Source organism: Macaca nemestrina, chromosome 2 (assembly GCF_043159975.1).
Source record: "Macaca nemestrina isolate mMacNem1 chromosome 2, mMacNem.hap1, whole genome shotgun sequence".
Classification (NCBI taxonomy): domain Eukaryota; kingdom Metazoa; phylum Chordata; class Mammalia; order Primates; family Cercopithecidae; genus Macaca; species Macaca nemestrina.
The window spans coordinates 20,744,212-20,759,240 of record NC_092126.1 but is presented as its reverse complement, the minus strand read 5'-3'; the positions used below and the strand labels follow the sequence as shown (position 1 = coordinate 20,759,240).

The 15,029-nt window shown below is 39.0% G+C and overlaps 1 protein-coding gene across 20 annotated transcripts in view; it reads right to left on the bottom strand.

Annotated features, from left to right (window-relative positions):
* Positions 1 to 15,029, bottom strand: part of LOC105488951 (NIMA related kinase 10) — a 271,931-nt gene that overhangs the window by 245,594 nt on the left and 11,308 nt on the right. For 14 of the 20 annotated variants that reach the window (XM_071090803.1, XM_071090804.1, XM_071090789.1 and 11 more), the window contains exons 2-5: positions 11,383 to 11,504; positions 7,361 to 7,471; positions 7,018 to 7,078; positions 578 to 708 (exon numbers count right to left, since the gene is read on the bottom strand). In XM_071090803.1, the coding sequence (XP_070946904.1) occupies positions 578 to 708; positions 7,018 to 7,078; positions 7,361 to 7,434 (266 nt within the window). In that variant the 5' untranslated portion in view covers positions 7,435 to 7,471; positions 11,383 to 11,504. The remainder of the gene's footprint in view (positions 1 to 577; positions 709 to 7,017; positions 7,079 to 7,360; positions 7,472 to 11,382; positions 11,505 to 15,029) is intronic. The other 6 variants (XM_011753486.2, XM_011753492.3, XM_071090800.1 and 3 more) reach the window with 2 other exon arrangements.

Below are 15,029 nucleotides of genomic sequence, written 5' to 3'. Positions count from 1 at the left end.
TACATGGTACTTAGTGCCAAATGACCCAAGCACACTGTAAAACTGAGAGAACCAGCTCCCGAGACGGGAGTGGCCCACAAGAACGTGGAGCTTTGCAGGGGTCTGCGTGGCAACAGAGATGAACATTATCTGACACTTTCAATGTTAGAGGTGTGCCGCAACCCCTTCAACCGAAAACCTCAGTTGTTTTGACAACCACATACTTTAACCACCACATCTGTTCCCAGCAACGGCTCCTTTTATGCCGTCTCATTACTGGCAAGATCTAGACAGACAAAGATTGGGTAAGCCTAACCAGGTCAATAATCTGGAACCACTTCCTCGTTGAGCAATGCCAAACGCATGTCAGCAGAGTGTCCTAAATCTCCCAGGTCAGTTCCACCTGTACCCATTAAACCTGTTATTTGCATATTATTTCTGGGAATGGTTTAAGCACTAACTAAAAATATTAACTTAAGAATCTCTATGGTAACTACTGAAGCGGGTTTTTAATTTTAGGCCCTGGGATAAACTTAAATAAAACTGTGAGCTAAGTAGAATAAGTTGTTGAAGACGAAGGAGATGCTGGATTTCTTACCTAAAATTTTCAAGTTCAACAGCTTCTGTGGACTCATGCCACTGACCCCGAGCTCTGTGTCCACCCGCCCTGATGGCGGGCTCAGACTTCGTCATGCTATTTTGGGCACTATTGAAGTTAATGGCTGGAAGCTACAGAAATAGAAGCATAGAGTACATGAGGATCACAATTCAACACGGGATAAAGAAAGTAACAAAATATGGGGAGGATGAGGAGAATGAGGTTTTTTCCAGGCCAATGATTAAGATAACAACCCTTTCAAATGTAAGGGTTTTCCAAGATTCAAATCAAGTATCTTTGACTTGAACATCTACCTTACACTGTTTTATTTTTCTTCAAAGCTTGTAACACCACTTATCATATCTGACAGTTATTTATGTACTTTTAGTCTCCCTTGATTGTAATGTCACCTCAACACAAGCAGGAACTTGCCTGTTTTTGTTCAGTGCTATTACCCCAGCACCTAAAACAGATATGGGTCTGGGGTGACACCTGGCATCAGGAGGTTTTGAAGTTTCTCATGTGATTCAAACGTGCAAGCTGACTAGACAGCTCCTGGATCCAGGTAGAACACTCTGATATAGAGCAGGGTGCCCAAATTGAGAATGAGTCATCATACATTCATTCATTCTTCAATATTTACCAGGTGTACACACTATTTTCCTGGTGTTAGGGATATAACAATAAAGAAGATTCTATCACTTTTAATCAGTCTGAACATCCTGATTACTCAATCATATTTATAAAATACATTAAAATATATTAGCAAATTTACCATAAGTAAAAATGTAACTACAACACCTTGACTATGCTTCCACTTGCAATAATAAATTGTCAGGTTATCAGTATTCAAATAGTTTCACTTACCAATATTTGTCTATAATTGGGATAACCCTGAGATTTTTTTCTGATACCACAATAAAGTTGAGCATGGTATAGACAAATATCCTGTTTTTTCCAAAGTACAAATGAAGGACGTTCTATAATTAGCTAAATTATTACAGATGAGGTAAGCAGAGTATAACAAAACAAAAAAATCCTTTTTCAGTAAATTATTCCATATATATTCCATATATTACCAAACAAAGTTATAATATGTTGCACTTGTTGTCTTATTTCATTAAAGTATTTAATGTAAATCAGCATGAAGACATCATTTCCGGCTCACACCGGAAATGTGGCTCACACCTGTAATCCCAGCACTTTGGGAGGCCGAGGCAGGTGGATCACCAAGGTCAAGAGTTCAAGACCAGCCTGACCAACATGGAGAAACCCTGCCTCTACTAAAAATACTAAATTAGCGAGGTATGGTGGCACATGCCTGTAATCCTAGCTACTCGAGAGACTGAGGCAGGAGAATCACTTGAACCCAGGAGGCAGAGGTTGCAATGAGCCAAGATCGCCCCATTGCACTCCAGCCTGGGCAACAAAAGTGAAACTCTGTCTCAAAAAATAAAAACAAAAAAAAAATCATTTCTTTATTCAAAGTGAATATGCCTGACTTTTTATAAGGTCAGCTTACAGAAAAATGGATTATAATAAAGACATTGTTTAATAGTTAACAAAACTAAAATCCTTTTTTATCATATGCCAGCCACAGTCAAATTTTCAAAGTGTTAATAATAAATCTTCCATCCTATAAAACTACTTTTCTATCTCAATTCAGGCAGCCAATCTACAACCACCAAAAGACAACAGGCTGAGCCAGCAATGCTTAGTGGTTAAGAGAACAAATTCCCTGGCCAGATTCTATGAGTTTAAATCTCCCATTAACTAGCTGCATAATCTTAGAAAATTTACTCAATCTCTCTGTGCATCAGTTTCTGTATCATTAAAATGGAAATAATAATAGTATATAACTCAAGAGTTACGAAAATTGCATGAGTAATTATAAATAGTAATTTATAAAACACTTGCTATGTGTCAAGCATAGTTTTAATTGCTTTGTACATACTCTTTTAATCCTCATAATTATTCCTATTATACAGATGAATTTTGCTAAATGAATAAAATTTGTCATTACAAATTAGGTAATTTCTGAATATGAACTATTAATCCAAATGATATCTAACATGAAGTAACAGCCCAAGCAAATTTTCCCATGTTACACCCAAAATATCATGATACATGGCAAAAAAGGAGCAGCTTTTCTAGGCCCAAGAGATTCTAAACCCCCTTACCATTAGCACAACTCCTAGAAAAGTTTGCAAGAGACAAATTAGCCAGCACAGAGAAAGCAAGCCCAGGTGACTCCAAGGGAGGAGTGGAAAGCTGCCGCAGCTTGCCGCCATTCCCTTTGCAGCAGAGCGGGCGGCCTGTATCAGAAATCAACTCTTGGAGAACGGGTGGAGAGATGGATTTGGCATCAATAGTTGCAAAGACCAGGAACTTAATAGTAGGCACCTTGAAGCAAGCAGCACTTCATATGAAAGAAATGTACATTCAGAATCCAGTTCAAAACCCAGAGCCTTTTCTCTTGGGTCCCCAATTTGTCTATCTTCTGGGTGTCTGGTCTTTCCACACCTGGGCATCTGCAGCCTGTTGCTCCTGAGCTTGGGTCAGGGCGTGACTTACCCTCCTGGCAAGCACTTGCCCAAGTCTTCCTGGATAGAGCTGTTCACTCCTTGCCTGGTGGCAACACCATGCTTACCTCTCTTTCAAAACATCTCGGGCTCGTAGAATGTATAGCTTACACAACATCCTTTCCCCTTGAATTTGGCCACCCTGAGGGCAGCATCACATCTATTAATCTTTGTGTTCTTAGCACTTCTCACAGAGCTGGGCATATTGTAGGTATTCAAATGTGAAGCTATGGAACGAATGCTCACTTTGTTCCCCGTCTCTTCGCCAAACTAATTCCTCTGCTAAACCACCTCCAGATAAGTTCATCCATTAATTCAGTGTATGTGTTGCAGACACATCATATACCAGACGTTGTGTGAGACACCGTATATATACAGTAAGCAGAACAGTCATGGCCTCTGTCTTCAAGGAGCTTACAGTCCCATGGGTCATGGGAGGGGGTTGCAGTCCATGAACCAGAATGTCAAGAATGTCGTGTCACTTCTGCTTGCAAACTTCAGCGTTCTCTGTTGCTTATGGAATCAAGTCCAAAATTCATAGATGGGCTTTCAGACACTGCACAGTGTCTTCCAGCTTTATTTATCCAATAGAAATGTCTAGTCACCCTTTTACTTAAATGCTTGTCATTTTCCTTCCTTCAGATATTTGATTATTTTACTCACTTAACCTAGAATGCCCTTTCCATCAATTCCACCGATGGAAAAACCAGCCTATTTTTTAAGAACCACCTCCTTCCCTGTCATTCAAGCTAAAATTGGCTTCCTATTCCTCAAAAGCTATATCCTCGCTGCATGCACCATTCAACCAGGATGGTGTCTTGCCTCATGCCATAATTATCTGTCCCTACTCCCGCTCTCTCAAAACATAACCACCACCACCATGCCGTATACGTTTTCTTTCTACAGCATCTATCGAAACCTCCTTCATTTCAAGATAATTAATAAGCCCATAACACATTAATTTTTTTCTTTATTCCATCTTTTTTTTAAAAAATTGCAAATAAATTCCGTAGCTTCCTATGGCTCTAAATGTGGAGGAAGAAAAGAATCTGAATTCCAGATCTTAGCAGGTTGCTTCAAGATTGGCGAAAACCTCTGGTGACATGTCCAATCAGCGTTGTAGTTTCACTTTGCCTCAGCAATCCTGGGGCAGTTCTTTTTCTTGAGTTATTGGGTTTTCCTGGATTATGATTATTCTAACCCTGCTTATCTTGAAGGAGGGCTTTCTGCCTCTGTGTGTCTCTGTCTCCAGTTCTGTCACATTATGAGACTGTCCTAGAGATATGCAGAGATACACAGAGTGTAGGTCAGGACAAAGAACAAAGGTAGAACACTGGAACACAATGGACCAATGGTGGAAGCAGCCTGGCTCGTTAGAGATTCAGAGGACGGGCATTCAGTTCTCTGCACTCTCTACCCACAAGGTAGATTTCCTCTGTAACTTGAATTTGGCCAGCCTGGTTCATTTGCAAAAAACAGGCCACAACTTGTTAGGGCAGAAATGCAGCTGAGTGGGCCTTAATCAGAGGTTTCACTTTTCAAATTGAGTACTGAAAATCTCAGAGCCAAATATATTGCCCACGTGTATATTTTGTTGAGCATTTCTGCTTGACCCCCGCTCTGCTTTGCTCCCAACCCTTGTTTTTCTCTTATTTTGCGCCCTGGGTTTAATGTATGACAACCTATCATACTTTCTGTCTCTTTATAAGCTCCTAATGGCTCTTTCTGGAATAAGCAAAGTATAAATAACTGTAACTTGAGTTATTTTCTCCAGTGTCTTCCCTCTCCTATAAATGTCTCCACGTATTTTACGAAAAGGAGAACAGGGGTAACATTTCTTATTTCAAAATTACAAATCAATGAAACTTTTATAAACACAATTAGGCATTAATTTTGTTAACCTAAGGACCTTCATTTAATTGACAGTATTTTTATTTTTTTAGCACCATCTACTTTCTGAATAACTCAAGTATTACAAATATACATTTTTGTACACGTAAAAGATTTTACAAAAATATACGCCATGTAAAGTTGTCCCACAACAGATTGCAAATTTGAAAATTGGTTAAAGGGGGAAAAAATCACTAAATTAACTTTAAGCCTGCCAGGTGTTATCAAGCAAGCAGTGTTGAAAGGGCATATAAGAGATCTAGTCAGCATAAACTTCAAAGTTGGAAAATTAGAGCCAGAAAAAACACATTGGTTTTTGTTTATGTTTTTGTTTGCCCTGGTCAGGAGGTTATACATACTCATGTGGTGACCTAATTCTCAAGTCACAATTCGATTTAGCAAAATCTGGCCAAGAACTCATCATATAGAGTGAATGAGAGGCAAAAGTCAAAGTTGCTGGCATTAGGACGTACATGATCTGTCAGGAAATAAGACATGTAAACAAGAGTTTCCAAAGCACAGGAGAAAATAATGCTACAGCATTAAAAGAAGGAGCCTTGGGAAGACAGAGATCACTTCTAGAATGGAAGCTATAAGGAGGTAGTATCATTAGAGTTGGGTCTTGGAAATGGGTGAGATTTTATAAGAAAGAAATTTAGGAGAAGGAAATAGGAAAAGCAAAAAGTAGAAGTCTTTGATATTATGTTTACATCACAGGACGTACAGTGAGAAAGAATGGGCACTACACTCAAAATGTATTCCTAGCCATCTTGCTTGCCTCTTTTAAGAAAGGAGGGACTTAATTTTGCAAGTCATTTAACAGGTATCTCAGTAGTTAGAAGCATACACAGCAAAGACGGGGTATCTGGGTTCAGAACTAGACTTCACCAATTAGGAGGCTGTATGATCTTGGGAAAGTCACTTGATTTCTTCGTGCCTGTTTCCTCATCTGTAAAAATGGGAGTTGTAATTATTAAGCAGGGTAATGCAGGTAAAGCAGTGGGCACATAGAAAGTGTTCCCTAAATATAAACTATCATTATTTGGCTTTTATATGCCATCAAATCATTTTCCAGTATAAACAGATAAAAATGCTGTAGTTCTCGTGTAAATGTGGTCGATATAACAAAAATCATCAGGGTTGGATTACCAAACACATGAGCTCTTAAACAAATTTACTTAAGCAAGAACAATGTAGACTTTGGAGCCAAACTACCAGGGTTCAGGTCCCATCCCTGTCATTTATGAGTTAAGGTGCTAAATACGTGTCTGCTATTTTCATTATTATTAGCGTTGCTATGTTGTTCCCCAAGCCTCCCTGGATGGCCTCTAATCTCATGATTTTCCAAAGTCTCACAGGTGCAAAACAAAAATGAAAAGTTTGGAGACAAATTCAAGCAGAAGTACCACTTTTTCTCTAATAAAAACTATATTAGAGAAAAAGCTACTAATAAAATAGCCAAATGGCTATTTTAAAATGGCTACTATAAAAATAGCCAAAATTCACTCCTTGCCCCTCTTTTTGGTGAGGTACATTGTGCAGCAAGCCTCAAGAATGGTACTGTAGCAAGGGGGCAAGATTGGGAAGAGTGAGGGAGGAGGAGGAGAAAAATGTGGTAGAAAGTGCTTTGAAAAAAACAGTTTCCCTAAAGCTTGGAAAGCCAAATGTTGGCCATTCAGTAAAAGAGTATGCAGTCTGTTTACAGACCGAAGAGGAAAGGGTTTGCTAAGTAGGACACAGGGTGACAAGCATAGGCTAAAGCAGGGCCTGGCCTGAGAGAAGAATGTGGATGCTAAGTCTTGGCAGAGCCTGAATCAGGTGTCAGAGAAACAGCCAGATGAAGAAAGAGCAAAAATGTGAATGAGCAAAGAAAAGCAGACATATCGTTCATAGAGATGTTAAATGGAGTCCTTTGGAAACATATGAGTTTTCTTTTATTACCACGTGAACCTTCTTTGTAAACACTACCTGTTGTTTGCTTGATTGGACGTTCAAAAGGCACCGAAGTCTTTTGAGATCTGAATAGTCCCTAGGAGAAAGAATAACACAATGTGAACCCACAGAAGGCTCCAGGTGAACAAGATCATGTTACCCACTGATGGCATTGCCACTTGGAGGCCTGCTTTTATCAACTGGAACGTATACACACACTAAACATTTTCTTTAGAATGCTAGAAATGACCAAACGTTTCAGTAAACACTATAACTGAATAGTAGTTGTCAAGAGTCTTCTGTTTCTCAAAAAGCCATTAAATCTGTTCAGTAACCACTGCTTGAGTTAATAATTAGCAAACGCTCAGTAGGGAGTTACCTGGTAGTGATTTCCTGCTGTTTTTTATCAGTTGATTTTTCTGTGGTCTTCACCTTTTTGTCTTGATCAGGCATTGTAAAACATCAACGCCCCAGAATTAACATCGCATTCCTTTCAAATTAAACCAGAGGGAAAATTTTAGTTGGGTTGTGTGCACCAAAATTTTCTCAGTTAATACAGACAAAACCCACTTGTAACATCTATTTAAACATGGAAAACCTAGATTCAGTTCTAATACATTAATAAACATGTTAATATGAATACCATTTACTATTTATCATTCAAAGGACATTGGGAACATTTAGGGCATGCTTTACCCTCACTCAGAACATAAGTATGGGTATGTCAATAGACAAAGAACAATTGGTTTGCTTTTATTTTTCTTAATCAATTTCTAATGCAATTATTTTAGTTTTCAGAATAGAAATAGAAAGTTGAAGATGCCCATATTTTCAATTACATAACAAATACAAAATTAAGTGTGTACTATGGGTTTAATTTGACTGGATGTAAAATTTTCCAACTAGGCTTCAATGCCACAGTTTGACTTCAATGTGTTGTTCAGGCATGAAAAAGTATGCATTATTGTCTTATAATAGCACGCTTCAATGTATTGTGAAATCTATGGTCAAAATCCAAGTGTTTCAGAAGTATTAAGAGGCAAAAGGAATGTACCAACGGGCATTTCACTTCCACTGAATCTAGTGAAATTTAATTTTGTGAAATGCTTAAAGACAGTTTAAGGATTTAAAAATGATTTTCCCATTATATTTGTCATATTTTTGACAAATAATTGGGCTACAATTAAGAGCCAGAGACCAAGTCTCTCAGCACAGGAGCACAACAATAAAAGGTCCAATATTAACACTTTAGGATTGCACCTAGGATATAACACCACCTCTTTCATTCAACAAATATTTATTGACACTTTTCTATGCCCACTCTCAGACTGAAAACTGCTAAAAGGTTAAGGAAGCTATTACAGGTATGCGTTTCCACCACAAGCAAAAAAACCAAACAAAAACCCACTCACAAACTTTGAAACATGTTTATGAGGTGTTCAGGTAGAGATTTAGCATCTATTTTTACTCTAAAAGAAAGGAAGAGAAGGGAGAAGGGAGAGAAGGGGAGGTAAAAAGAATGGAGGATCTTAGTGTTTAAAAGCAAAAGACCCAAGTGTTTTTAATATGCAAATATAAAAATGTCCCGTAAGTTCTAAAATAAATGGAAATCCAATCAAAATAAATAGAATCTAACTTTACTCTTCCCTCAAAGACAGAAGAAAAACTCTACATAGCCACATTGTCCTGCTGTTGGCTTCAAATTCCTGCTCAAACTATAGCTACAGACTGTTTTAGAAGCAAAAATCGAAGCCACAATGACAAGCACGGGAGAGCCTATAGAAAAGCTCACAGGCTGCTTCTGCTAGAATGGGATCGCATTTACCACTATCAAACTCGCTCAACACCCTGTCTTATTCTCTTGCTTAATTTCCGTAATTGTATTGACCAAGTGTGTGAACAGGAAATAATGATCTAATTGTTATATCTGTTTGAGATCAGCATGTACTCCACGAGCTGGAAGGCTGAATATAGATGACTCTTTGGAAATCTTTCACTTAATTAAACAGTAAACAAATTCACCAGTATCAGCAAAAACAGACAATTGCCTTTAGGATAAAAAACAAAATCCTTTCCATTTAACGGCTGCTCAAATGGAAATATTCTGAAAAAAAAAGCTTTGAGAAGTTGGGAATGCTTTAAAATGCTTAACCTAATCCCATTTTAAATTAACAAAAATGATTATATTATACTAATGTCTATACTATAAAACAAAATGGGAGATGGGGGAAGGAAGGGCAGTTCATATGTTAAGTCAAGTTGCCCAAAGGCAGACAATGTATTAAGAAAGCATCAACCCAAATGTCCATCAGTGACAGATTGGATTAAGAAAATGTGGCACATATACACCATGGAATACTATGCAGCCATAAAAAAGGATGAGTTTGTGTCCTTTGTAGAGACATGGATGCAGCTGGAAACCATCATTCTCAGCAAACTATCACAAGAACAGAAAACCAAACACCGCATGTTCTCACTCATAGGTGGGAACTGAACAATGAGATCACTTGGACTCAGAAAGGGGAACATCACACACCGGGGCCTATCATGGGGAGGGGGACGGGGGGAGGGATTGCACTGGGAGTTATACCTGATGTAAATGAGGAGTTGATGGGTGCAGCACACCAACATGGCACAAGTATACATATGTCACAAACCTGCACGTTATGCACATGTACCCTACAACTTAAAGTATAATAATAATAAATAAATATAAAAAAAAAAAAAAAAAAAGAAAGCATTCCCAATAGAGGTCAGGCAAGGGTGCTAACGCAAAAGCTCTCTGGAGGGTAGCTTCAGTCTAAGTCCATGGAGGAATGCGGCAGTGTAGATTAGTACTCAGAGTTGTCTAAACTGAGAGAAGTGAAAGCCTGGCTCTCATATTCCTGTAGCCTTCAGTCATAACTCCCCAGGCACTCCTCTCTTGCGGTAGTGACTCCAAGTCACTTAGAGGCAGTCCTCTAAAAAAGACATAGAGAATCTAGCTGTTAAAGCAGAACACTGACGCCAATACCAGGATACACAGTCCCAAGGAATGGGGGAGGCTCCGGGCAGAGTGCCCACATATATCCACTACAATCAACGACTGCATGTGGAAGAGCTGTGGATAATGAAGGTAAAGTATCTTTGCTATGGATACAAACTAAGCAGCGCCTACTACATTAGTTTCCAACTACTGAGTTGAATTTCCCTCTTTCTTTGCTTGACCTCGCCAGATGTTGGCATGATCTCATGTCCTAGCAGCTCAGTCCTTGGTCCTCTTCCCTTCTCTATCTGCCCCCTCTCCCAAGAATCTCTTGCAGTCTCATGGTTTTACACACCATCAGCAATTATAAATTTATATGTTCAGCCCTAACCCCATTCTGACCTCCTAAATTCACAAAGTCACCATATGGATGCCTAATGAGCATCCCAAATTTCACATACCCTAAACAGAACTCTAGACCCCCACCCCCAGTACCAAATGCCCCTAGTGCTCCCCATCTTGGTACCTGGTACCACACTGGTGCTCTAGACAAAAGTTCAGGGGACATTCTTGGCTCCTCTCTTTCCTCTACCTCCCATATTCAAGCCACCAGCAAAACTAGTTAGCTTTCCCTTCTTTCCACTCCTACTGCTATCACCCTACTCCAAGCCACCATCTTCTCTGCCTGGGTGACTGCCACAACCCCCTCAACAGTCTCTCTGCTTCCACCCTTGCTCCTCTACATCCCCAGGGAATGCTTTAAAATGTAAATCAGACCATACCACTCTGTGGCTTACAACCTTCCTGTGGCCTGCTATTGGACTTGGCTTCCAACCATGACTTTCACTGCGCTGAGCTTGCCTCCTCCCCTCTCCCCCTTGCTTCCTCCACTTCAGCCATGTTGGCTTTCTAGAGAGAAACATGAACCCAAAAACAAGCCAACTGCTATGGTTTGAATGTCTATCCTCTCCAAAATTCATGTTGAAATTTAATTGCCATTAAAACAGTATTAAGAGGTAGGACCTTTGAGAGATAATTGAATCATGACTCTGTCCTCATGAGTGGGTTTAGTGCATTTTACAAAGGGCTTTCAGGAATGAGTTCTCTCTCTTTGCTCTTCTGCCATGTAAGAAAAAGTGTGACTCCCTTCCAGAGAAAGCAGTGTTCAAGGTGCCATCTTGGAAGCAGGGACTGGACACTTACCAGACACCAAGCCTACTAGCACCTTGATCTTGGACTTCCCAGCCTCCAGAACTGTTCTTTATAAATTACCTAGTCTGCCAGGCATGATGGCGTACACCTGTATTCCTAACACCTTGGGAGGCTGAAGCGGAAGGATTGCTTGAAGGTCAAGGGTTTGAAACCACCCTGGACAACATACCAAGACTCCATCTCTACAAAAAACTTAAAAATAAGCCAAGTGTGGTGGTGTGTACCTGTAGTGCAAGCTTCAAGAAGCTGAGGCAGGAGGATTGCTTGAGCCCAGGATGTTGAGACTGCAGTGAGCCCTCATGGTGTTACTGCATTCCAGCCTGAGCAACAGCACAAGATCCTGTCTCTTAAAAAGAAACGAATAAATAAATACCCCAGTCTGTAGTATTCTATCATAGCAGCACAAAACAGACTAAGACCACTTGTACCCATGAACATGCCAACTATATTCTTGCGTTAAAGCCTTGGCACTTTCTGCCTGCTTGCTGTTCTTTTCCCATAATCTCACGCTGGCTTCTCCATATCCTTTGGGTTTCAGGTCAGATGTGCTCTCCTAAGTGGGGGCTCCTCTGATGAATCTCTGCGACATATTCACCCCCACATACTCATACTTACCACAGCACTCTGTTTTCTTTCCTTCTGGAGTTCATCAACATTGGAAATCCTCTTGTCCATTTATTGATTCCCTTGAACTAGCTTATAAGCCTCCTATGGCAGGGACTGTGTCTGTTTCATCCACAAATATGTCCCTGACACATAGAAGAGCACATAGTGCATGACACAGTGTAAGCATGGTATAAGCCCTCAAAAAATAGGTATCACAATCTGTAAGGAGTGATTTATTTTGTGGGTTATTTGCTTTTAACAGTTACTTATTTTAAGGTTTAGAACCTCCTCTGACATCCCAAGTCTGGTGCTCCTTCTCGATGCCCCCAGAGCAGCCTATACTCCCCACATATGATTATTATTATGCGATAATCAGGAAATTCCAATATCAAATGTATAGGTTTGCTCTGGGAGATTTTGATGTTACAATTGCCTGATTACCACAGAAGGCCAGGAATTGGGCTTCCATTATTCACCACAGAATGGCGAATGGTCGGCAAAAAATATTTATTGAATGCAATGCCTAATAAATGGATGAATGGATAAAAGGATTATTTTTAAAGAAACCTGTGTCATTACTCTTTTAGGTCAACAAATTGCTCATAAAGCTCTTTGATAAATACAATCAACTGATGAGCATTTGTGATGTTGTAATAATCCTGAGCACATTCGGGAATTATTCAGTCATTGGGGGAAACTTAAGAGTTCTATATAAGAAAATATTCATCGCTGTGCTTCTGAAACTATCTGTAATAAAGAACTCTTTTTAATTTCCAATCTTTTATGGACTGATACTTTTGGTTCAAATCCTGTTCAGTGAGACCATTCCACTGGTGATGTGCCCACGCTGCCATGGCAATGCTGAAGTGCTGTAAATATTTCTAAATTCTTACTCTCAATTTCTGTCTTTATCTGCTCATGGACCAGTAACACACCAGTCTGAATATCACCTTAATAGCACTGGTCTGAATTATTAAAGTCTATCTTTTTAAGTAACAAAACTGTTTTCACAGCAACCCTAGATGAATCTCTAACTGAGAACCACAGCCCTAAGTACCGAATTCTAAGGGGACTAACCCAGGAATTGACAATTCCTTGACAACCAGGAGAGGGCGAGAGTGAGGCTGGGAAAGGAGAACTGTGGCCAAGCAGTTAAAGCTCAAGGTGGACTCTCCACTTAAAACCAAAGCAATCTTATTTCTCTGGGGTTCTGCGTACAGCTTCATTAGAGAAAAGGATTCTATTGCTAAAAATAAAAATAGAAAACCACTGATTCTCTAACACTTATTTTACCAGTGAGATTAGGCCAAAAACGTTTGCTTTTTACAAAAACTTTTGGCCTTATCTGTAAAATAAGTGTTAGAGAATTTGCTACACAAACACTTGTACCTATATGGGTTTTTCTTCCATTCTAATGAGATGGTGGAAATTTAGTTTGTTATTTTTTTATATAGGGAGTAGTCACAGTAGTGAAAGATTATATATAAAAACCAAAGGCCTGCTACTTTAAAAACAGAAACTTTCAGTGTCTTTGCTTTTTTTGTACACCTCAGTCATGGGACCTGAACACCATCTCAGATGGGAGAGAAGAGATCTTTCCAAACCTCAGGGGACAGCCCATGGGTTTGGTGCTTACAGCCCTAGACAAGTACAGATATAATCACAGTTATGATTCATTGTTGAATTTTTAAATCCATTTTTTAAAAGAAACGCTTACAAGTAACTTCTGTCCTCTATTGTTTGACATTTGGGTTAATGCTAAAGAAGTCCCCAGAGATGCACCTCATTTGCTCGTGATGTCTTGGTAACTGCTGAGTAAACACATATGACAGAGAAAGAAACACATGCCATGGCAAAATTACCTAACTGACTGTAATTAATTTAAATTGTGCAATATTAACCTACTAACTAAATAACATAGGGAGTATTTGTGATATGGCTTTCAGATCTCTACCCAGAAACCCGTTTCTATTCCATGGTTGCCTTAGCTACTCAAAAGATCCTGAGGTGGCCTCATCTTTACTAAATATAAAAGAGTCATTTGAATCATTATGGTAAATCGCCCACAAATCCACAAATACCTTTTTTTTTTTCCTACTAATCGCTTACGTTGCATCTTTGTAAATACTCCATTTTATTTACCACAATTACTAATGGTTAAAAACAAAACTTACAAAGTAATAACAGGCCAGGGAATGGTGGCTCGTGCCTGTAATCCCAGCACTTTGGGAGGCCAAGGCAGGTAGATCACCCAAGGTCAGAAGTTCGAGACCAGCCTGACCAACATGGTGAAACCCCGTCTCTACTAAAAACACAAAAATTAGCCACGTGTGGTGGTGCACGCCTATAGTCCCAGTTATTCAGGAGGCTGAGGGAGGAGAATCACTTGAACCCGGAAGGCAGAGGTTGCAGTGAGCTGAGATCATGCCACTGCACTCCAGCCTGGGCAACGGAGTGAGACTCTGTCTCAAAAAAACAAAAAAAAAAACAATCAATCAATCAATTAAAAAGTAATAACAGTGAAAATACATCAGACTAAAGTTAATTACCACTTTGGCTTGTCAGGTTTATTATTTTGAAAAAAGCACTAAAATAAACTGCAATGAACCCTACCACAAAAGGAAGTTAGAACTTCCTGTACTGACAAGAAGTCTCTATTTCTTCTGACGAATAATGATTAACCTTTCATTTTAGATGACAAGTTACAGTTCTGTCTGTTTTCAAAGCGACATATTACAATACTTTAGAGAACTTTCAGTCCCGTAACTAACTAGAAGTACAAAATGGAAAACCATTTCTCTAATTCCTTTACTGTAGATATTTTTCTAAAAGTTCCTCTAATAGTGATTCTCTGAGAAAAGTAGTTAAAATAAGATAAAAATTCACATAGAGCAGTCAGAGATAAGACAAACATGTTAAAATGCACTGGTTAAATGTTTAGTTCTCAGTTTTGATGACTGTAACATGGCGATGGCAAATGTCAACATTAAGGGAAGCTGAGTGAAGGGTATACGGGAATTCTGTGCTGTTTTTGCAGTTTTTATGTTAAGTCTAAAATTATTTCAAAATACACACTTAAAATGTATTTACAACTTCAGCAGTTTACGTAGTTAAAGTGCTTTGAGAATAAACAAACGATTTTCTTTTTGCAAAGAATATTTGCACTAAATCTCACAAATATATAGTGCTTGGACTTTTCAAATTATGTATGCTTTAGAACATTATAAATCCTCCACAGAAAATGTCAAGTTAAATTGGTCAAATT